The sequence below is a fragment of the Arvicanthis niloticus genome, chromosome 17 (assembly GCF_011762505.2).
Source record: "Arvicanthis niloticus isolate mArvNil1 chromosome 17, mArvNil1.pat.X, whole genome shotgun sequence".
Classification (NCBI taxonomy): Eukaryota; Metazoa; Chordata; class Mammalia; order Rodentia; family Muridae; genus Arvicanthis; species Arvicanthis niloticus.
In genome coordinates this window covers 24,284,135-24,308,464 of record NC_047674.1, presented here as the reverse complement: position 1 = coordinate 24,308,464, position 24,330 = coordinate 24,284,135, and the positions used below count along the sequence as shown (strand labels likewise).

Genomic DNA, 24,330 nt, shown 5'->3' with positions numbered 1-24,330 from the left:
CAGAGGTGGAGGAGGGATGCTTTTTGGGGGACACAACATGACCACTGTACCATGAACTCACAGCAGCTATGGTTAATTGCACAAGATCAAGCCAACAAGATCCGTCAACATTCCAGCAAAAATCACTAATGGGACTCAATGTGTTACCAAAAATTAACAACAAAAAAAACAAAAGAGTGTGGGGTGGGGAAGAAGGAATGTGTATAGGGATGGCTAATCATGAGGAGAAAGCAAAGAATGGGCAAGAGAATCAACTGTCTCAGCAGCATTGCAGGAGCTGCACGTCTGCAGGATTTTCATGTAACTCCAGCCCTCATTCTCACAGGGTAAGCACTTACCACTGAAGTATCTTCCAGGCCTAATTTTAGACAGATTTTTTTTTTTTTTTTTAAACTTAGGATCTCATTAGATTTCAGCAAAATCACAGTAAAAATTAACTTCAAGCAAGTAGCAAACAAAATTTCCCTTTTGTTTTCCTAAAGGAAATCTATTGCTTTCTTAGGAAATTGTCCTTAATAATAAAGGGTTTGAAAATGTTTAAAACACCACAACCAGGACCTGGTGTGGTAGCACATGTCTGTAAATTCAGACGTTCAGAAGACTAAGGTAGGAAGAGTGTGCACTCCAGGCCAGTAAGGATACAGTAAGCTCCAGGAGAATCTGAGCAATAAAAACAGGCCCTGTCTCCAAACCACCAATACTACACTCAAATTTTAAGGACTTATCTTCATACAGAAGAAAAAGATCTCTCTTGAGAACTTGTTATGTCCTCTAAGTTCATATGTAACTTTCCTGTATAATGAATTTAACTGAACATTCTAAACACCAATATTTCCTGTCATATATCTAAGACATTTTTTTAAAGGCAAAACAAAAAATATGTGCATACCTTTTTTCCAAATCTCTGATTTTCTCTCTTAACGGTTCAACAATCTGGAACAAGAACAAGATCAGTTTTAGAGCAAACAGGCTTGCCACTACCTTTGTCCTGGCTTACCACTGGAGGGAGCATAAGCAGCATAGATTTTACTAGGACAAACGGCCTCGAGACTAACAAACACAAAGTCCCCTTACAGAACAGAGTGGTAGTCTGAGTTTCAGAAGCACTAAACAGTATCACAAAGGAAGGAAGATTAACAGATACACAAATGAAACAGAAGCAAAACAGAAATAGACTAACCTCTTCAATCTTGCTTTCGATCTTTAGTTCACCATTTTCCTGGATAGACCTGTTGAGCAGAAAGCTACAGAAGTGAGATCAGTTGAAAAACTTTGTGCCTTCAAGATGTTAGCCCAAAACAAATCCTACTTACAGACCCTCTGCCCATTTTGCTCAAGATGGTCACCAATAAGACAGTGTGACGAAGTCTCCACAGGTCTATGAACAAGTGGTTTTACCCAACAGATTGTTTCTAATAAACTAAATAATCTCACTTATGTTTCACCCAGCAAGAAATTTTATGATGCATGTGTAGAATGTCTATAGGAATCTGTGTTTTTCTACTGGGCTTCTCAGGGATTTAACACAAAATGGAGTTATTCCAAGTAAAAACAGAATACCTCTAAATGAGACCTGAGCTCCCCACCTCTCCACACACACACACACAGCCACCTTTGTTAGGGGACACACACTGGCAGTGGGAATCAGATCAACATAGCCCCACCCGCCATACAAAACCAATTCCACAAGAAGAGGCTGCTAGGGGCTGGGAAGCAAGCTTGTTTCTTGTGAGAAGCTGAAAGATCTCAAAGCCAACCTCCCCATCACAAACAGCTGTTGTTTCATATACTGATACTAGGAGATAACAAAGTGGAACCAACGTTTCTTTAAACAGAAAATTGTTCTATAGTAACAAATTTGCTTACACAATGAATGCTTATTATTCTTCAGCTGATGTGTTATTTTTTAATTTGGTACACAAGAATTCTTACTTGGATCTTGGATCTTTACAAGTATTCCCCCAGCTTATTTAAAAAAAAAAAAAAAATTAAAGCCAGTTCAGTAATAAATGGCTCTAATACTGGCACTTAGGAAACTAAGCCCAGATAATCATGGGCTTGAGGCAACCTGGGCTACACTGTATGTTCAAAAGTAGCCTGTACTTCATTGCAATACTATGTTCCCCAAACAAAACAAAACAGGATCAAAAAAACATGCACATTCAACCTAGACGGTACCCAGAAAGAAGAGAGGCCTAGACAACTACATCTAATGTAGACCACACATCCTGAATCTGAAAATCCAAACATCCCAAAATGCCCTGAAATCTGAAACACAATAAGCACCAATAAGAAAATTCCAAGCTCATATCAAATGACAAGTCCAGTCAAAATACAGGCTCACCAAAAGTATCTATATCACCTTCAGGCTATTTATGTGTAACAAACACAATTTCATTTTACAAGCAAAAATATTCCAAAATATGAAAAAACAAAATATATAAAGCCCCTTTAAAATCTAAACGCTCTGGTCCCAAGCACTTTGGACATAAGGAATACTCAACCTGTAGCTGGCTCCCTGAGGCAGAAAAGTAACCATGACTGCTCTAAAACATTATCCTCATAGAAGAACTGTGCAAAAGGCCCTGTGTTCCCACTCAATCCACCAGGATGCACTTTACATGTGAGTAGTAAAAGCGAATGTCAACTGTGTACATCTACGGGAGGAGGAGGATGGAGGCAGGCAACACTGAGTGACCATCATTTCCATCTGAACTTTGCCGAGATAAACTCTAAAATCAGTTGTACCCCTTGAGAACACCCACAAAAGACATGAAACACATAAATGTGTAAATAGCATAATAGCTTCATCAAAAAATACTCAATTAACCCATGATCCAACAGAGTTACAAATGAGTCTATAAAACCCAACCATAATGCCCAAGTAATTAAAAACAATTACCTCATGTTAACAAAGTTGCCCCAGACAGCTGCAAGAGAAAGGAGAAAATATATATATATATTAGTATTTAAATCTACAATATTCTGGGATTCCAACTGATCAATTTTAATTTTTAAATGTTCACTAAAAAATAGCATTCACAAAGACAATAAAACATATACTCTATTTTCAGAAAAATGAAGACTATAAAAAGTAGAAAATAAAATTTCCATGTATTCTTGTAGCTCTGGCATTTAGAATTTAAGGATGTACTTTGAAAAACATTTCATCCTCAACATTCTGTTTAAGAAAGATTGACTCCTTTAAAAAAAGAGAGGGAGAAAGGTAGGGAAGAAGGGAGGGAGGGAAAAAGGGAGGGAGGGAGGGAGGGAGGGAGGGAAGGGAAGGGAGAGAGGGCAAAAGAATCACATGCCTTAAAGGTAAAGAGTTCAATCCAAGCTCTTTATGCATGATGCTGATGTAGCCAGGGCCCAAAGAAGCCCACTGGGCTACATCTCATTCAGTCCTAACCCACTTCCTTCAGTTCTCATCCTCTCTGGTCAAAGAAACCTGATAGGCAGGTTATCAGGTGCCTGGGCACAGCCTCTAGTAACTGCATAGAATTAGTCCTGACCCAAATGACATCTTACCATACATGATCTAAACACATAAAAATCTTGAGAATTCCCAATTCAAAATCTGGTATCTGAAATGTGCCCAAATGTAAAACAATGTGCCAAATGTTGAACCTTGGCATGATGTTACTACAATAAGGAAATTTCATACCATGAAAGTCAGTTTCATGCTGAAAATCATTTAGAATACTGTGTAAAATTATCTTCAGACTGCACATGTAAGAAACAAATGAACATTGTGTTTAGAGTCAGTTCCCTTCCTAAGACAACTCCAGGACATATAAATATTCCTTTTTAAAAAAACTCTGAAACACGTCTGGCAACACGTTATTTTAGATAAGGGATACCAACAAACACCAAAACTTCCCAAGGAGAAGAGGAGGGAAGTAGTAGGGGAAAAAAAAAACTATACTAGCACACTAAAGTGGGAAGAAAGTAAGAGATATGAAAAATTAAAATAAGATACACTAAATGAAGCATTTCTAAACCTTCTGTTTTTTTGCTTTTTGTTTTTTTGTTTTTTTTTTCCATTCAGCCTCTTTATGCAGACCTGGATTACAGGTGTGCACTACCACCCTCTACTTGAATGGTTTGTTTTTAAAACTGGGTCTTAGTATGTAGCCTAAGCTAACTAGAACCTGTGGTAATCTGCCTACCTCAGATTCTTGAGTGTTAAGATTATTTGTATAAGCTACCACACACACCTTATTTATATTCACTAAAAACTATCTGTAGGGAAGAAGGGCACTATGCTCATTTCCAAAACTATCCTTGAAGCTAATCCCTTACTCTGATGTCATAGGACAAGTGTTTCAGAGTGTGTTAACCTAAAGGAAGCCCCTGGTGGGCAGGAAGCCTACTCCCATATGGAGGACACTCGGGAAGATGAGCAGCTTTGTAACCACTCAGTCTAATTTAGACCACTTTAATTTAGAATAGGAATTGTACAAACAGAGGGTACCCTAAACTCATTTCAAGTATAACTGGCCAAGGACGCTCCAGAACAATGCTGCTGCACTCATTCTGCTCCGGACAGCTTAGTGCCTGCTCCTAGTTCTTCTGAGTGTTTAATGAACCAAATGCCTCACCTGACCCAGTGCTTCTGGAAAAGTGGTGCCACTGTGTGTTTATACAAAGGGACTTTCAGTCACTACTCTATGGCTGTGAAGAGTCTCCATGACTAACACAAGTCTTATGAAAGACAGCATTTATGTGCAGGCTTGCTTAGTTTCAGTGGTTTAGTCAATCATCGTCATAGTGGGGAGCACAGTGCTAGAGCAATAGCTGAGTTACATTTTGATCTTCAAGCAGAGAGGAGAAAGAATGGGCATGGCATGGACTTTTGAAACATTAAAACCCATCCCCAGTGACACACTTCTAATGAGGCCACGCCTTCCTAAACCTTCTAATCCTTTCAAAGAGTTCTGCTCCCCAGTAACTAAACATTCAAATATACGAGCCTATGGGGTACATTCTTATTCAAACCACCCTAACAACTTACAGAAGAAAGCATTTAATGGGAAGGAGGAGGGAGTACAGTTTCAGAGGGTGAGTCTAAAGACCATCATGACAGGGAGCATGGCAGCAGGCGGGCATGGTGCTGAAGCTGTTGCCAGGAGCTTGTATCTGACTGGGAATGATGTGAGTTAAAACCTCCAAGTCCCACAAACAAAATCAAGAAAATAATCTCATTTACCTAAATAAAAAAGTAAAACATAAAATCAAGAGAATTTACATCTGAAAACTATAAAGCATTGATGAAATAAATAAAAGATGCAAATAAATGACGAAAATCCAGATATCTTGTTTTCATGAATAGGATGAATCACTATTTAGAAAGACTGCTGATTGTTTTGATTTTATGTTGTGAAATAACTGGATTCTTAGATTCATTTTAATGTTTTTTGGTGGAGTTTTGGGGGACTTATTATTATATGTAAGATTACACTGTCTGCAAACAGTCATTTTAAACTTCTTTTCCATTTTGAGTGCCTTTTAATTCTTTTTGTTACTTAGTTTTTCTGGCTATGGCTACTGTGTTAAGTAAAAGCCATTTTCTTCTTATTGGTGAAATGAGGTTAGCTCTGAACTTTTAAAATAAGATTTTTATTGCAAATAGGGCTATGCATTCTATATTTATTTCTTAAGGAGTTGTTAACAGTAAAATTAAAATTTGTTATATTTTCAGCTCAAAACAAAAAAACAAAAACAAAAACCCTCAAAGCCTACCCTCATGTCAAACTTGCACCAACAAGGCCAAATCTCCTAATCCTTCACAAACAGTTGAACCAACTGGGGATTAAGTATTCAAATATATGAGCCTATGGGGCCATTCTCATTCTATCATCACAGGGACTCCAAGACTGCATTTATAATATTTGTCCCAACAGTCTGTAGCTCTGTGCCCCATCTCTGAACTCCATGGACTTTGTGCTGCTTTGACTACAAGGAACAGAAATGACTTCTGAAGCTGGCCACAGCCAGCCTGGTGTTGCCTCACCTGCTAGGATAGTAAGTGTGGGGGCCGAGTCATGGAAGAAGGCTAGACAGGGAGTATGTGGACACACTGACAGCCAGTGCTGAGTGTGTCATTCCAGAGTTAGCCAAGAAGCCATGTGCTGGTGAGTCTTCCCAGTGGCTGTCTGATTTAATCTGACCGAAGCTCCAGACATGAATTCCCAACCCACAAAGGCCATAACCGTAGTTAAAGTGGTAAAACTTCCTGAATTAGAGTAGAGCTGGATCCATCACCCCTGCTAACCCACAGATGTTCAGATATCATTTCCAGCACTGAAACAGAACCAAGTATGAGCCCACCTCCCTCATCAAAAGCAACCAATTCACACAAGCAGACTGTCTTTAGACACAGGAGGGAACAAGACATAGATCTGAGGAGATCTCCACCACCCAGTGAATGAGGTTGCTGACAACCTAACTGCATTACTCCCCTACCACCATAAAACATCAGCTGCTCCTGGAGAAGATGGGACTTGTATAGCTTCGAAACCCCAACAAGGCAAAGACTGTAGTGGTAAACATGTGATTAAAGCCATGGATGAGCTCTCGTGACACAATTAAAATTCTCTCCCCCGGCAGAAGAGAACATCCAACAAGTAAGAGCAACAGTGAGCTTCTGGTCTAACTACCCAAAAGGTTCAAGATGCTGGTTTTCATCCTTCAAATTGAAAAGGGGAGGAGATATACAGAAACACAACAGCTTCTCTTTTCTACTTCCTACTAGAGACAGAGTTGAGGTGCTAAAAGGTCAGGCAACAGGAACCTCACTGAATAGGGCTGCCCACACGCTAACTGCAGCCTCCTCTAACCTCACAGAGCAGGTCTGTGTATATGTGCAAATAGGTTACCTCATGACCGAAGCTGTGCCTGGTATGTTCTGTGTGTTTCCTGTACAACAAAAGACTTATCAGACTTCCCTGTCTCTAGCCTGTCCCTGTAGGTCCCAACCTCTAGCCAGCCCCTGCTGATAAGTCCAGAATCCCACTTACAAAACCATTATCAGAGGCTCATACCCCTAGGCTTACATCATGAACTCCTACTGCTATGGTTTGAATTTCCCTTCAAAACTCATGGTGTAATTTACTATCAGTGTAATAGCAGTCTCCCTAATCGAGAGTACCTTCTGACTTCTTCCATCATACTTACACTTAACATCCTCAAATGATCTGTATCTCAACACACACGGGTCTTTCTAATGGAAAGCAGGGAGATGCCTGCCGAGGCAAGCTCGCTCTGCACCATTCCTGAGTGCTAGAACGTGCATCATCTAAGGCTGCTGACTATGTGAAACTACTGCCCTACACTCAGCACAGCCAAGTCCTGCAGGACCACTACAGTACAATGTTCCCTCCAAACTCAGATTGCTTTTCTGCTGCTGTGATAAAGCACCATGCCAACTTCTAGAACTAAAGGTTTATTTGGGATTACAGGTCCAGAAGGATAAGAGTCCATTAGGTGGAGAAGAGGCAAGCATGTTATCAGGAACAGAGCAGTGAGTGAACATCCTTTACTGTATGCACCAAGCAGAGAAAGCAAAGTACAAGTACCACGACTGTCCATGACATACTTCCTCTAACAAGGTTACACCGCCCAAATCTCCCAAACAGAATCTCCTAATGAAGATGAAATGTTCAAATACTCTAGATTGTGTGGGAGATTTTTTTTTTTTTATCACAGAGGTGAACCCCAGAACTCCCATGTCCCCTATTCCTGAACACCTGTGACAAGGCTCTACCACCACTTCTCTGGCCTTATCTCCAGGGTATCACACACCAAATACTCTCTTCACAAAGGACCACCAATCCTTTTTTTCCCTGCCTCTGGAGTTCCCGGATCCCAACTGACTGACAGATATTCCTTTTGGGTTCTTCTTCCATTCCACTGTACAGACCTCAACTGCACAGGGAAGACAGATCCTTGTCCAAACCACAAGCACATAATATAAATTATATTAGCAAAGAATGAGCCTGGTGTGACCACTGCTTTTAAATATCAACTTCCAAAAGTCCTACTCTGAGCAGAGCGTCAATTGAGGAATTGTCTCAACTGCCTTTGACTGGTGTGGGAAGACCCACACAAATGTGGGTGACACATTTAGGTAAAGAGGTTATGGAAAAAGAAATCATTTGCCTTTTGTTCAGTTGGCCTTGCCTCTTGCTACCCAATTAATTTACTTTGTAATGCTGCTGGGTTTTTTTTTTTTTTTTTTTTTTTCAGATATTAGAAATGAGCATTTCCTTCCTGCCAATGTGGGCTGAAGACGAGTGGATCTCCAGGAATCCTCCAGGTCTTTGGCATCAGACTGGGACTGCTGAGGCAGCAGCCTCGAGAACTAAACAAATGCCAGGTTCTTGGTCTTCTAGTAAGCTGGTCTAATACATTCTTTTTATAATTATAGTGGGGAGTGTGCCTATAAAGAACCCTAATTAGTACAGATGGTAACAAGAACTTTAAAACAGCAGACCTTGGGACCCCTGAGTCAGGCTTTAAGCTACAATTCCACTGCTAATCCTGGGTGCTGTAAGAACCAGTTTGCAGGAGCAGAACTCTCACGCTGAAGCTCCACTCATGCAAAGGCTTCTTTCCATTTAAATGAGGATGCAGTAGGTTTATGTCTACCTGAGTTCTGTGCAGCCATCAGGTGAATGAGATGTGCTCTGCACGGGACGCTTTCCTCCATATAGAAAGATGGCAAATCTCAGAAAAGCTAGTGGTCTAAAGCTGAAACCACGTTAAAAGTGTTTAAAGGTTGTTGAGAGATACAGAATGCAAAGAAGGCTACCTGGATTACTCAAGCAGATGCCTACAGGGAGGGCAACTGAGTTGGCTAGAAGGGAAACAGACTGTCCAAGTAGCCTGGGTTACCTGAATATTGACATTATAAACTAAAGCTAAATCCCAACCTGTCTATCCAAGCTGCAAACTGCCCTTAACCCTAGGAACCTAGATCCCAGACTATCCAACTTAACTCTGAGCTCAGCAGTAACAGGCCTGCAGAGAAAAAGCTTGCTGAAAATGAGCCTTAATAACAGTTACGTGACTAATTCTTAGACCTGGAACTGAGTTCATTCTGTCTGCAAATCTCTGCCACAGAGACATGTCATTCCTGCCATCTGCAGCAGGACATGCATGGGTCGTAGGCACATTTCCATCCTGTGTCATACTCAAAATTCTAGTCTGTGGAATTTCCTCTTAACACATCCACATCCCAAGTCTTTACACCTGAGAGTTTAGAGAACATCATCGAATTTAGTGAAGACAGTGGGAAGAAACAGAAAGAAATACATCTAACATCTTTCCATCTCCAAAAAGCAAAACTACTTTGAAGAGCCAGGTCTTGTAGTTCATACTAAAAATTATAGTGCTTAGGAGACTGAGACAAGAGGATCATAAATTTGTGGCCAGCCATGCTATATAGCCAGTTTCTGGGCTATGTGTTGAGACTCGGTCTAAACAATCAGCAAATAGTTGATTTTGCAAATGTCAAGAGACAAGTATCAAGTGATAAGGACTATAAACTCTCCTTCACCCTATCCAAGATGGCTCAAATACCAGCACAGATCTGGGTGGCTCAGGAAATGCAACCACACTATTTCTCTGGCTTTTGCTGGTTAAACAGTTATAGGATGACCCTAGGACATGAGGCAATATTTTCTCTCAAAGAATGGAAATATACCTCCCTTGATACTAAGGAATATTATCTCCTTAGATTTTCTTATGAAACTGGAAATGTTAAAACGAGAACAAGAAAGGAAAAGAAATTCTCCTCAATCCCCCGGCCAGCATCAGCTAGGGTCTATGGGAGAAGTTATCAAAGCACTGTTCTCCCATTTCTCTGGTGCCAGCAAAGCTCAAGAGAACTGGGCTTAAACATACTAGGGTACAAACTAAAGAGTCAGAAGAGGAAGGCAGTACCTGCGGGGGCCCAGCACAGAGCAAGCCATTCCAGCCTGTCGTCAGGTTGCTGATACAGAAAATGGTGACAAACACTGATGTGCTCCTAACAGTTAACCACCTGCATCACCATCCCACTACAAACAGGGTTTCAAAGAGACAGTTGTAAAATACAGAGGCAAAAAAAAAAAAAAAAAAAAAGAAAAGAAAAGAAAAGAAAAGTAGGGGTTGGGGGTGGGAGCACTAGTCATGAGATTCGGCTGACCCTTACTGATCTAAAGGGGCCCTGCCATCCAAACAGACCCAGAACATTCAGATCAACATGAACATGTTATATAATAATAACATGGAAAAATATACCAAGAACCAGCACAGAAGAGGAGAACTTTTTTTTTTTTTTTTTTAATGTATTAGAGCTTGAGGCTACTGCTCCTGCTTGCTGTTGAAGATATATCAGAATTGCTACTGGATCTTTAGAGGGAAAGCAAAGAAATTCACTGGGAGAATAAAATACAAAAACAAACAACAAAAAAGATATCTACAGAGGAAAGAAATTACAAAAGTTTTTTTTTTGAGGGTCAAAACAGAGACCTGTCTAGATGCAGAACTGAACTGGGCCTTTTCAAGACAGGAAAACATTCCTCTACATGTAAATTACAAGCACTGTGACCATCCTCAGTGTATTTCCCTGTTTCACCTTTCACATGCTAAGCGCTTATTTTTCTATTTGTAGATTTACAGAAAATTTAGACTATAGCCTTACATTTTGAATGGTTAGTCTTTTCCTTTTGAGTTCGTAGGGGCAAAGAGGGCCAGAATGTGGGGAAGGGGGTCTAGGAGAACCACCTCTAAACCAAGTAACCAGGGGCACCATTTGCACCTGTTCCTCATCCCACAGGTAGGACCCTCAATGGGCTGTACCCGAACTGAGGAGACACTCTAGGCTTTTTCCACAGGGGTGGTCATCAATATGGACACAGACTGGCTCCCCAAAAGTTATCCTCTGACTTTCATACACATACCAGATTGTGTACACAATCACCAATATAAATAATATTAAAAGAAAAAAGAATTACGGGGAGGAGTGGGAGGTAAGCATAATCAAATACGATGCACGAATTATGAAATTCTCAAATAATGAATAAAAAAAAATAACTGAAAACAAGTATGCCCGTGCAGCAGCATCTTCAACAGTGTAAAAGTGGAAGCAACCTAAGTACTTATGATCGGATGAGTGGACACACAGATGTGATAAATAAACACAGTGGAGTATCACTTAGACTTAAGAAGGAAATTCTAATGCTACAATGTGGATGAACCTAAATAAATAAGCCAGGCAAATACACACATCCATACACACAGTGTGAGAGCACATGAAAAGGAAGTTCTTTCTATGATCATATTCACATAATAGAAAGCACAACTTCCTGAAGCTGGAGAGAGGGCTGGGGGAGGTAGAAACAGGTTCACAGCATCAGTTAGGGAACATGAAAATGTCCTGAGGACTGGATATAAAATCAGGTGAAAATACATAACACTGCTGAACAGTATATTTAGAAATAGTTAAAATACAGGCTGGGCTAGATCCTAACACATAAAAACACAGCTGAAGTGGTAAATTTTATGTTATACAGTATATTTTATCAACATTTTAAAATAATCCTACCTAAAAGCTAAAAAATGTCAGAAATTTTTTGGTCCCTATGTGATACAACAGTCACTGCCAGTCTAGACCAGAGCAAAATATACACCTGCTGTATGTCTCGTTTCCCCATCTGTAAACTAGAGCACCTCCCAATCCAACTCGTCACTTTAAGACACCTAGGTGACCCAGTGGGCTGTCACTCCTTCTCCAGAACCTATTACTGCAGCTATAGGGGTAAAGAACACAGCGGGCAGGAGGAGCTGAAGAGGACACAGGATGCCTCACTGGGGGAGGGGGAGCACTGCACCATATGTAGAACCTGAGGACAGCCACTGTGGATTTTTAGTAATTAAGGTGCACTGGAATAAGGAGAACAGGGAATTAGAAGTAAACTATACAATCACAAAGGAAACTAAGAAAAGATAAAGATCCCAACTTGCCAGAGTCTCCTTTAGAGGACCCTTCACGGTCAGTCCATGGTCACCCCAGGAGACCTGCCCATCACTAGCTCCAACAGGCAGCTCAGGGTTAGGATTAAAGCTGAGCCACCCCCACACCTGTGTCTGCTGCGGCTGACAGAGCCAAGCTCCCTTCTCCCTTCTTTAAAACAAAGACATAAATGAGACCCCAGAACCTACAGTATTTATGTCAATGAGAATTGTCATGTTCTGTTTTCAGTTTCTGAAAATGCTATAAAAAATGCTCAAAGATACTAAAAATACTACTGCAAGATCTCAACACCCTGACAGCACTGTTTTTCTTTTCTAGCACATTCAAATTCTCTTCGGAAAGAGAGGCTGTTTGAAGAGGCCAAGTGTTTTCAGCTGCTCTTCTACTTTACTTATTTATTTTCGTTAAAGAAACTCAAAATAGCTAAACCAGGAAGGCAAAAGAAACTGGTCAATAAATCTGAAAGTCAATCTCAGCAGAGCTTCTGCTGCCCTTCTGGCCTGCAAGTCTCTTCATGTGAAAACCACCCCAGCAGTGCCTGTTTCCATGTTACTTTATCAGTATAAACCTTCAGTTCTTTATACAAACTGCCTTTTCTGCACAATAGGTTTTAAGTATTTATATATCCCTGGAAAACATAGAGCATAGACACTTCAATTTGTAAAGGAAATAGCAAGGCTTATCCCAAGTTAGAATTTCCTCAAGGACAAACAAAATCACTTTCCAAAAGGAGACAGTCCTAAAAGATTGTTCTTTCCTTCCCTTGATCCTCAAGTCTACTCTCTCAGGTGTTCTTAAAACCATCACATTTGCAGAATATACAGACATTTTTAAAAAGCAAAGGTGTGTTCGGTGCACACAGAGAACCTGGTGACTTGGCTCAGTAACTAGAAGCTTATTCATGAGAGCCTTGTGACTTCACAACAAACATTCCTGGGTTTGTGAGTCAGCTCAGGCAGCTGTGACCAAGTTCCACAGACTATATGACTTATAAACAACTTAGCTGTGTTTCATACAGGTCAGAGACTAGGAACCATGAGGATAAACAGGCTTTTGTCTTATGAGAGCTCATAGATCATGACTAGCATGTACTTAACATGTAGTTACATGGGGACTTGCAAACCAGCTCTCTGGGAAATTAATATTCATGAGACATCCAATGCTATGACCCATCACTTCCCAGGACTCCACTTTCTCATCTGAATTGCAGACCATGGTCAGCCCACAGCTATGGCCTGTAGTGCCAGGGCGCAAACCCTACAGCAGGTCTACCACCACCAGGCAGCACCCATAAGAGGAAACGTTCAAGGTGGGAGGCCAATGTGAGATTCTTCACCAAGCCCACTGATCTTCCATGTGCTGCCTTTGTGGACCCCAGAACTCAGACTCCTCATGCCCTGCCTCCTGCAGCTCTTGCTCAGGTTCCCCTTTACCTTCAACTCCAATATCCAAACGCTGTCCATCATCTGGATGCTGCCCTGAACTGAGAATGCCCTGTTCCTTGGTGGCCTGTTCCTTTGAGGCACTAGGCACTCTATCTTGACCAAGTTCTAAAGAATGACATGAGAAACAGGAAACTGTTGATCGAGAGCTGCAGAACTTAAGTCTTGCTTCTGATATCGAATGTACAGACTTTTTCCACTCCAGGAAACCACTCACCAACTCTCTAAATGTCAACCTGGATTCCCAACAAAGGAATTTATTCTGCCATCAGGACCTCACAGGCAAAGGGCTATAGAGCTGTTCTCATCTGAAAAACCTGTGATCTGAGGCTCCCTGTGCATCTTACCAACTGCAAACCAGCAGTTCCTGTGACCCCCTCCCCTAGTGTAAGAGTAGCTACACAACTCCAAGAGCACTCTGTTGATAATTAATAGTTTGCCTGTTTGTTTATAAAGTATATAACCAGAAAGTCGAATGAAGCAGCAGCATAAGCCAAGGTTAGAAGAACTGGGTAGCGTCCATGCCCTTCCCAATGCCTTCTGCACAGCTTCACCAACCCAACGAGGAAACTCAAATCTCAGTGCACCAAACTCAGTGTCCAGCACCTGTAGGTCCAGTGAGTGGGGCTGAAACTTCTACTTCAATGGCAGTCTTTTTTATGACCAGCCTGTTTTGGGGGAACTTGGGTTCCAGACTAAACCAACTCATTGGCATAAACTTGAGTATGTCAAAAAGGGGGCAGAAAACATTCCTGTCACTCAGAATATTCCAAGGGTTTAGGACGACTGTACCAAGAACCCAGAGCAAAAACAAACATGTCCTTGTGTTCTGTCACACCAAGCTAGAGACACTGTCATTTACAACACAAAGGGCAGCTAACACCCCAATAGAGACCCCAACAAATGAGAGGAAAGTGTATTACAGACTCAACAAGAAGGCATATCAACAGATTTCAAACATCTGAAATAAGAAAAGTACAGATTAAAACTATGAGGAATAGTGTTAGGTTGTATCTTAATTACTGTTCTATTGCTGTGAGAAGTCAACATGACCAGGGCAACTTATAAAAGAAATCATTTAGTTGTCAGTTTATAATTTCGAAGGATGAATCCACGGTCATCACAGTCATCACGGTAGGGAGCATGGCAACAGCCAGGCAAACACGTCATTGAAGCAGTAAGTAGCTGATGAGTACTTACATCTGATCCACAAGTTGGAGAAAGAGAGAGCAAGAGACTGGTGGTGGGCTTTTGAAAGCCCAAAGCCCACCACCAGCCCAACAAGGCCACACCTCCTAATCCTTCCCCAAAACAGTTCCACCATCTATATGGGAGCCATTCCCATTCAAACCACCAAAGGCAGCACTGGCATAACAATCCTGGAAGCCAATAGAAGACGACTTTAAGCCCCATCTCTGGCTCTAGGTAGAGACTTGCCCTTCCAAACTTCTTCCAAATTATACATTACAAAGATACTGTTGCTTGCTTTCTTAAGAGTTCATTCAAATGGGCCTGTCAATCACCTGCCCAGAAGACCACCCTTTCACCCTTCATGAAAGCTGACAACCATAACTAACCCTTTAATGAGATGTATGTACACACATATCCCAGAGCGCTTCCTTCCATACAGGTGCGTATGCAACCTTACTGGTAAGCCCTCTAAGTCAACTAGCTTGCTGGAGTTCTAACTCAAGTGTAACCTGTTCTCCCTCTCTGATTTCTGGATACTGGTCAAAACTCTACAAGCTTTCAAACCAGGACACTCTGGGCCTTTTTTGTTATCTCTGAAGAATCTGCCTCTGCCCCCTAGCTGTCTCAAGTTGCTTCATTACTAAGCCTGCCCACTTTCTGCAGTCTAACTCAAACTGTAACTTCTTTCTCCTCCTCGCTACTTCCAGATACTGGCCCAAATAATAAGCAACTGAAGATACTGTTCACTCTCTAAAGCAACCTCAGCACCGCAGTGCAGTTATGTACCGCCCTCCACCACCGCGCCCACTTACTGTCATCACTTCCTCTTCTATCCCCATCTTCCCAGTAGCTGTGGGGATTTATAGCTTGCCTGCCCTGTTGTTTTTCTAATAAAATGGTCATTGAACTTCTTTTTGAGTCTATTTTAAATACTTTCATCAATGAATCTAAAAGTCCACAAATGAAAACCACCGATTCCCGTTTTCACACTTGCATTTTTAAAAAATGCAAATACGTCCTTGAGGTTAGGGCACATCTCACAAAGCTGGTGGAAGGCTGTGCAGAAAGTCTGTTAACTGAAGCAGCATTGGGAACCCTACCCTCTGGTATGCTGGTCCAGAAAAAATTAACACTGTTCAGAAGATTATTACACATCAATAAAGAGGGGTGGCCTCTACAAATCCTCACACATCTTTTTATTCCCCTCATCCATCTTAAAAAGATGGCAGAATACATTTCTCTTGCTCTAAAACTAACTAATTTTGGCAACAGCAGTCACCTACTGGAAACTAAAACTTACACAAAGTGTAAGAAAAGGGAAGAACACAAAGTTCGATCCAGAAAGATAACAGTAAGTGAAAAAGGATTAACTAAATTAGAAAATCACCACCTGCAAACCTCCCATATAAATACTAGACCAGGCAGGAGAACCAGATACTTGCAGCCTCAAGAATCACCCTGCAGTTATGTTTGGGACATGTAAGTGAAGCAACGTGACAGCTAGCCCTTCCAGTCCATCAGGTTTGGATCACAGAAGAACCAACTCAACATTATGTGTCCCCTGATGGATATCAGTTAGTAAACATTAATTAGGAAAATTGTTTTTGGTGCTAGACAACCACTATGCCACTGAGCTATATCTTCAGTCCACAATAGAATGTATAGCCAAATTTAATAACAATGGAGCAATCAGATAAATCCAAAATTCGAGTGTTGTATAGGACAACTGAAGTGGGCTTTAAATTTCAGAAATTGCAAATGTCATGAGAAATACTAATGTGTGTGTGTGTGTGTGTGTGTGTGTGTGTAAGATCATTCCAGAAATTTATAAGACATACCAACCAAATAAAATGCAGCACATACATCTTTAGTGGATTCTATATTTAACAAATAAAAACAAACTGCAGAGATAGCTCAGTGGATAAAGTACTCACCACACAAGTGTGAAGGGCCTGAACTTGTGTTCCCAGAACCTAAGTAAAAGAGCTTGCACAGTAGTGCAAGGCTATATAATCCCAACGCTAGGGAGGGAGAAACAGGAGGATCCATGGACTTGCTGGCCAGCCAGTCTAGCACAGCAGTGAGAGGCCAGTCTCAAGGACAAGATGGATCGGAAGTGAACTGCTCCATCACCTTAACCATGGCTAATTGCCAAACCAGATGAAGAGGAAACCCACAAGAACAACTTAACTTACTTTCACATCAGAATACTAGCCTAAAGGGGAGGGTCAGCAAGTCCGCCCTGTCCCTGGCAGGCTGTGGACATGGTCACTATTCAAGGCCACCAAGGAGAGAGAAAGAAAGTGCTATCAGGGAAGAGGGAGTAGATTGGAAACAGTGCCTACCAAGGGTATAAGGCAGAGCCTGACATTTTCTAGAAACATTAGAACTGGCTTCACACTTCTCAAACAATACTAGAAGCTGAGAAAGAATAGGAAATGCTTTCAAATCCTGGAAAAAAAAAAAAAAGTGTCAAAGTACCTGATTAGAGGCAGAGCCAGGCAGATGGGAACACTGAGGCTGGCAACCTATCCCCAGCCACACTTCTAGAACAACATCCTTGTGTTGTCACAAGGATGCCCTAATACTTACAGTCTAGACAAAAGCAACTGGAAAAAAAAAAAGTAAAATCAGTCATAATAGAGAGAGATCAGGTATATTTAAAAGGGGACAGGGGAGATAGCCAAGAACAAAGACACAGGACATGGCTCGTCTCCAGCAGCATTAAGTCACACACATAGACACCAAATGATCTCAAATATACTGTGTAGACACAGGGACAGGGTAAGCAAGTGTATGGTGGAGGTAAAAGAAAGCAAACACTCGGTCACTTTCCAAAGAATGAAGTCATGAATTTCAGCTCCATCTGAAACAATCAAGAAGCATAAAATTCAGAAGTATAAGAGCAAGACCATAAAAATTATGTGCCAGAAGTAGGGTGTCTATTGCTAAGTGCAGAGGGGAGGGCAGCCGAGGAGGCTATTGACTAACACATCTTACAGAGGTTATCTGACTACAAGCCTTGCAAAAACTCATCAGAGCTTTTTCAATTCTATCCATGCTGAAAACCAAAAGCACTATGGGTAAGCATTTTGAACCTGTGCCAGCTACATGGAAGGTTGCAATGAATTTCAATTCATTCCCTCGGGGAGTTACTGGGATATTTCAATGTGTACTGCGTTAAGTACTACACAGCCTGACGCAAAGGCTAGGAAAAAGAATTCCAGTGCGACGTCAAATCAGCCTAGGGTGACATATACAAACTACCCTGGCACAGAAGTCGTATGAGAGCAAGGATAACAGGTCTACTACAGCAAGAGCAAAGGCTGGGAAAAGAAGAGGGCTCAGACAACCTGAGCTCTAAAATTATAGAAAGCAGACTAAAGGTGAAGGTGTTATAACTGGGAGTATTTGCATACCGTTACACAGAAACGTAATAAGTACGTAGTAAGGAGAAACAAAGATTAGAAAAAGCACAGGCATACCAGAACTAGACGATCAAACCTCACTGCTAAAGACAACACACTTTGGCTGCAGGACATGGAGAAATCAAGCTGGAAACGATATGAAATCATCCTCCCTATTAACTACATTTCATAGTGGCAAAGGGTGTTACACAGGCTCCTAGGGAAGATACGTCCAGGATGGTATCCTTGCAGGCAACCCTCATGCTATAATACCAACCTTCCATGTAATATGTACCAGTGTTGCAAGGTCACAAAACTTATAGAGGGTAACTGCCCTGGCTTGGTTTGAAGCCTGCCCCACAATACTGGAACCTGACCTAGTACTATAAACCTGGTTAAAAGGCCGTGGCTCAGAAGCAGGCTCCAGGGCCAAACCTACTACTGTGTGCGGTTCTGCTCTGCTAAGACATGTTATCCAACTGCTTCTCAATACGTATGCTCAGACCCACAGGTTACACAGGTTAGTGTTGCCCTCAACCTTGGCCAGAGCAGCTTTTCTCTGCAGTTAAGAGATCTGGTCACAGTGCTGACAATCAGTCCCTCAAGCACTCAGCTCTAAACAAGGCTATTATCACTCCTGCCCCAACAGGAGGAAAGAACAAACCACAGGGTTGAAGGAAGGAGAGGAGTGCTGTGAAATACTGTCTTCAGGACACAACACAACCACTGTAACCATGAACTCACTGCAGCTGCAGTTACCTATGTGAAACATTGTTTACAGGTGAAATTACCAAATACAGACTTACTGCTACCACTCATTACTAATATTGTCTCCAACCAGCCTTTAAATCCCCACAGTAGACTCAGCACCCATTCTCTGAGCTGCCTGCTTTGGTCCTTGCCAGCCTGGGTAACCTCATTATTGTGTGGCGATGTCACACTCCCAGAACACTGCTCTTCCAGGCATTACTAGAGTACTATTTGATCTTCAGTGCCAAAGGGCTGCTCTTTCTGGAGAGCACTCTCTCCTGTTAACCCCTACATATCCTTCATTCTCAGCTCACATCCTGGCTTCTCGGGGACTCTAACATGCTTGATTTCTAACCCACCCCCTCCCATCACATCAGCTTGTAAACTGAACCTTTTTTTTTTTTTTTTTTTTTTTTTTTACATGAGTACTGGATTCATGACCTTCTCTTTCCAAGCAAATTCTCAAAGCACTGTCTCCCTCAAAAGGACGTCTGGGTTGCTGAGAATCTGAAGCCATCCCAGACTACAGGGTGAAACAAACAAAATAAAAGACAGACAAGAAACTACTCACTAAACCAAGCTATCCAAAAAAAAAAAAAAAAAAAAAAAATGGAAATTATCAGGCCACATCCCAGACCTGCTGAACATGGAACAAAGTATTTTAAAAGTCCACTAGATGATTCTGATGCACTCAAGAGTGCACTCCCTGGGCTGAACTACTGGATCGATGTTTTGTACCATCATGGCAAAACCCTGATGTTTCTGCACTCGATGTCAGTGCCTTGCTGCCACTGACAACAAGTGACAATGTTAAAGACCGAGTGAAACATGCTGGCCAAATGAATGGCTGCTTTAAAACTCTTGCTATGGCTTCATAAGTTCCCTATTTATTAATTAGAAACACCTATGTCTTACCTCAGTATCCCTCCCTAAGTAAATCAGCCCTGAAACTGCTATCCAGAGACCTGACTTCTAGACCAGTTCACTGCCTTTAGGGCTGGAATGAATCTTGGCCCTCTAAGACGGATAAAGGCGCTAATCGCTCATGTTCTTAATTTTCCCACCCATAAAACAATATTAATAATCATATTTACCTGTATTACCCCGGCAGGAGAAGAATCATACCTATACATACAGTTAAGCACTCGGCTAGCTTAGGCATTACTAATAAAACAGTAATAATTAATTAATCGGCTGTAAGCGGTCTTTTTCTTGAATCATCATCTTTTTCAATACAGAGCACACTTGAAGCTAATTCCTCCTTCCTTGCAGAAATCAATCAGATCTACCAAGCAACCCAGATCTAAAACTTCTCCTAGCAACCAGAAGCCTTTCTAGAGCTTCCTGGCTCCTCCTCCTCCTCCTGGAACGGCGGAGCTGAAGCAGGCAGTCTGCATCCTACTAACCCCTATATCCTATGAGTTGAACTCACTTTCCGACACGTACCTACTCACCTGGGAATCAGACCCTGGAAACTCAATTACTTAGCAGTTTTCATTTGTGTATGTTTGCCTGGGTGGCCAGGATTCAGAAGGAGCTCACTCTGAGAGCTATTTTTAGCCCAATTTGGTACTTGGTAGAGTATTAATAGCAGCTGTTATGTCCCAGTTGCACAGCCCAAAAACAACAAAAACAAACAAAAACCAAAAACCTGGATGTTGCCTCCTCTGAGAAGCTGAGGGCCCCTCAAAATAGCCAGGCTGAGGATCCCATGACACCCTCCCCGCCCCCTATGCTGTGCCTCCTTCCGCGACACGCTGGAGGAGTACCTGGGGGTGGGGGGAGCGAGGAGTGTGCCACAGGATATCTGAGCATGGCCACACAGGGCATCCACGGAGAATGGCAACACTCGGCTGCTGAGTAATTTTCCTGCGGAGCAAACTGTCGGAGCAGAGACCCTGCCAATGGCTATAATATTTTTGTCCTACCAGCACCGTCCCCAAGGATGTCCCCGCGCCGCACTCTCCAGGTTCGACCTAACCCTGGATGCTGTGGACAGCAAAGCGGCTCAGGTCAGTAGGAGCTGGCGAGCGCAGCGAGGTTGGCCGAGTCTGCAGTGTCTACAGCTCGGGGAACATGACCACCACGTCCCGGGCAAAGGCCCCAACACCAGCCACCGGTCCGACGCCGGGCCTACGCGGAAGCGGGCTGCAAGCAAAGCGGCCAGCGGCTCCACTGCACAAGTTCAGCATCGTGGAAGCCGTGAACCGGTTCCCGGCCCTGAACAGCTTGCCGCTCGGCCGCAGTGCCCCGCTCCCCGCCGCACGGGAATGAATGGGCTCCCGCCCACCGTGCACGCACTCACAGGCGGCGTAGGCGAACAGCGCGATGCCCAGCAGAAGCTTCATCCTCCTGCGGTTGACTGAAGAGACAAGGCGCAGCAGCCCCTTGCTCACCATGCCCGGGAACCGCAAGGGTCCGGGGCCTGCCGCGCCGGCCAGCCGCAGCACAATGCGCGGCGGCCCGAGCCCCGCCCCCGTGCGCCAGCCCCACCCCCGCGCGCCCCGCTTCCTGCCGGCTCAACTACTGCGCTCGCGCAGCTGGGTCCCGGCCTCCGGCTCCGCCCACAGCTGCGCTCCGCCCTCCTACTCCTTTCCCGCAAGCGCAGTGTGATGCTTGGGTTTTCAGGATAGTGTCAATCAACAAGGGAAAGACCGGCACAGTGGGCGGCGCGGAGCGCGCGTGCGCAGCCCAGTGTACTTGCCTGCTTTCGCCGCTTTAGACGCTTGGCGCAAATCCTGGCGGTTCGCCCGAAACTTGCAGGGCGCTTGCGCGTTCTTAGTCCGACGCGGCGGGCGGGGCTGTGGACTGGCGCCCTGGGAGCTGAAGACCTGGTTTGCTTTCATTGGTGTGTCTTGACGGCGGAACAGTTGCGTTTCTATGAATGCCGGGCTTAGGAAGTTGCCTGGCCTTCTTAGCTGTTCTTTTTGCAAGGCAGGAAAAGTGATAAATCCCAAACACACCACTGAATCCACAACACTTCGCTTAGGGTCGAACGCATTTTCTTTCTTTGAAAGATAGAGCGCATATTATCACGAAGAGGTTGCTAATCATTGGAGTTTAGGCCAAACCACACTGCAGTGGGAACAGCAGAAATGAGCTGGTATCATGGTACAAAGTGTATGAGGATAATTTCAGAACAACAGACATTTTGCCTGATCATAGTTATCAAAAGGGAGATAGAATGCTTAAATAAGACTCTTCTGTCATAATATGGAGATGGCTTCCCCTTAGGCATAGCTCAGTGAGATCGGAGGTACTTTTCCTCTCAGATGTTTGAATATTAATGAGACTCAGTGTTGGCAGAGAGATTCACATTCTTGACAACCCCCGATAGAAAATAGAAACATGAGGGCTGCTTGAAGATCTATGAAGAAAGGGCTGCCATCTTCAGATTGTGGGAGTGTACTGTGATGTCGGGATGTCTGCATGGTTGAGAAGGGAAGAACGTAGACAGGAGACTGTGACTCTGAGTTTTCATGTCTCCATCCGTAAGTCATTTCCAGTTCAGGAATTTTCTGTTGAGTTTTGAGAACTAAAAACTATCAACTGAAAAGTTAATTTATAGCAAAAGCGCTACATCCTATTGAATAGGCAAACTCTTGTCAAAAGTAACTACAGTAATAGTGTAGAGTCATACAACTTTGCTTTGAGCAATAGTGTTAGGAAATAGTGAGTTAATCCGTTGATTTTGGACTGTATCAGCCAATACTGCATTGACCTGTCAGACTATATCCTAAGGGAATACATACAAAGAGTCTTCAGAAACACGTGTTCTGCTAGGCCTCGGGGTATTAGATAGAATCAGAAAAGTCCCCTTTCCTTAAGATACCTTACATCTATCTGTCAGGAAATTGTTAAGATACCTTACATCCATCTGTCAGGAAATTGTCATAATAAATACATACTCTATTGTCTATGGCATTAGCAGATATATGGTATATATCTTAAATGCATTCAGGAAAGGAAATGAAGTTGAATGATGTCACATAAAGGTAAAAGAAAAGGGAGGGGGGCTTCATTCCCTGTGCACTAAGGGTTGTGGAGCTGGGTAGTTAAATTTTGCTCTGATGGGGATTTCTGGAGTACAACCAGGTAATGATTGCTAAGGCAGCTTCAAAGAAGCAAGCTGCTGAAACATGAAAACCCTCCATAAAATAGTCTCTCTCTTCATGTTCTCCCCCATTTGTCTCCAGTGACAAACATACAACCAAGAGCATAGACAGGGGAATGAGATAGGACTGAACTGAGTGAGTCAAATGGAAGGAGGGAATCACCATGCAACTATAAGGCTCATAACATAGAGAGTAAGGAACATCAAGTCATATATAAAGACAGGAGAGCATATGGGAAGAAGAGCAGATTGTTCAGTTTAAGGTGATAATTTTGAAAGACGACATTTATATTTATGTGGACGCATACAAAAGTAGGTACATTACTATCATACTTCCTGTGCTTGTAAGTGACCAGCATAAAACAAAAAAACAGAGTTAATGATGTGGTGGCAGAATCTGCTTCAGAAGATGGTGTGCAGATCTCAGCTGGAATGGGGGGACGGGGAGTATTAATGTCAGTGGAACATAACTACATCTTAGCAGAACGAAACATAGAGTCCGGACGGAGATGAAAGCAGAAGGCTCTGTGCAAGGATATAAATTTGTTCCTGTTAAAGCACAGTGGAGCCAGTTTAATATTCAGGATTTGGGGGAAGCAGAGTACTTTAGAAAAACAGCAGCTCTAGAAAGCACAAGGTCTTACTCCATTTACACACTAAAAGAAGCTATTCCTGAATCAAAGTTGGCCTGGGGAAAATTTGCAATGGAAATGGGGAACTTCAAACGACATCTTTTCAGTAGTATACATAAATAATACTAAAATAAAGTGGCATCCCCCACATGATCCTCAAGAGAGAACTCAGGCAGTAAGTGCCTGCTGTACAAGCCTGCAATCCAGGAACCCATGAAGGAACAAAAGCACCAGGCAGCATGGCCATGGAGCAGTAACTGCAAACTTCCAAATGATCAAAGTGCTGGAAGTTAAGTGGCCTCTGAGAGCTCAGCTGTAGGTGAGGCATCTGTGTCATTTTTCCAAAATTGGGGGGACTTCTAGAAAAGAGGGGAGAAAGGACACTTTACCTTCTAACTCGTTTGTTGAACTGTGCCAGCAATCCATACCAAAGTCTATGACTTATAGACATAAAAGAAATAGAAAAATCTCATTTTAAAGGCATAGAAACCATTTTTAAAAGAATCACAACTTCTCCAGTAAAAGAGATGCCAACTCAGATACAGGACAAGTTGTTCAGAACACCGAACAGAGAGGACCAAAAGACAACTCCTCCATCATATTATAACAAGAACACTAAATATGCAAAATAGAGGAACTGTACTGAGAGCAGGAAGAAAGACACATCAAGTCATATATGAAGGACAGCATATCAGAAGAACAGCAGATTAGGCAAGCATACTTAAAAAGCCAGAAGGACTTGGAATGATGTATTTCATGTTCTGAAAGATAA

At 42.6% G+C, this 24,330-nt stretch overlaps 1 protein-coding gene across 2 annotated transcripts in view; it reads right to left on the bottom strand.

The window, feature by feature from the left end:
* Uxs1 (UDP-glucuronate decarboxylase 1) overlaps positions 1-21,312 on the bottom strand; it is a 70,524-nt gene extending 49,212 nt beyond the window's left edge. The window contains exons 1-4 of one of the 2 annotated variants that reach the window (XM_034521822.2): positions 21,118-21,312; positions 2,903-2,930; positions 1,181-1,229; positions 890-933 (exon numbers count right to left, since the gene is read on the bottom strand). In XM_034521822.2, coding sequence (XP_034377713.1) covers positions 890-933; positions 1,181-1,229; positions 2,903-2,930; positions 21,118-21,211 — 215 coding nt within the window. In that variant the 5' untranslated portion in view covers positions 21,212-21,312. Of the gene's footprint in view, positions 1-889; positions 934-1,180; positions 1,245-2,902; positions 2,931-21,117 lie in introns of both variants that reach the window. The other variant, XM_034521821.2, reaches the window with a different exon arrangement.
* Between the last annotated feature and the right edge of the window lie 3,018 nt (positions 21,313-24,330).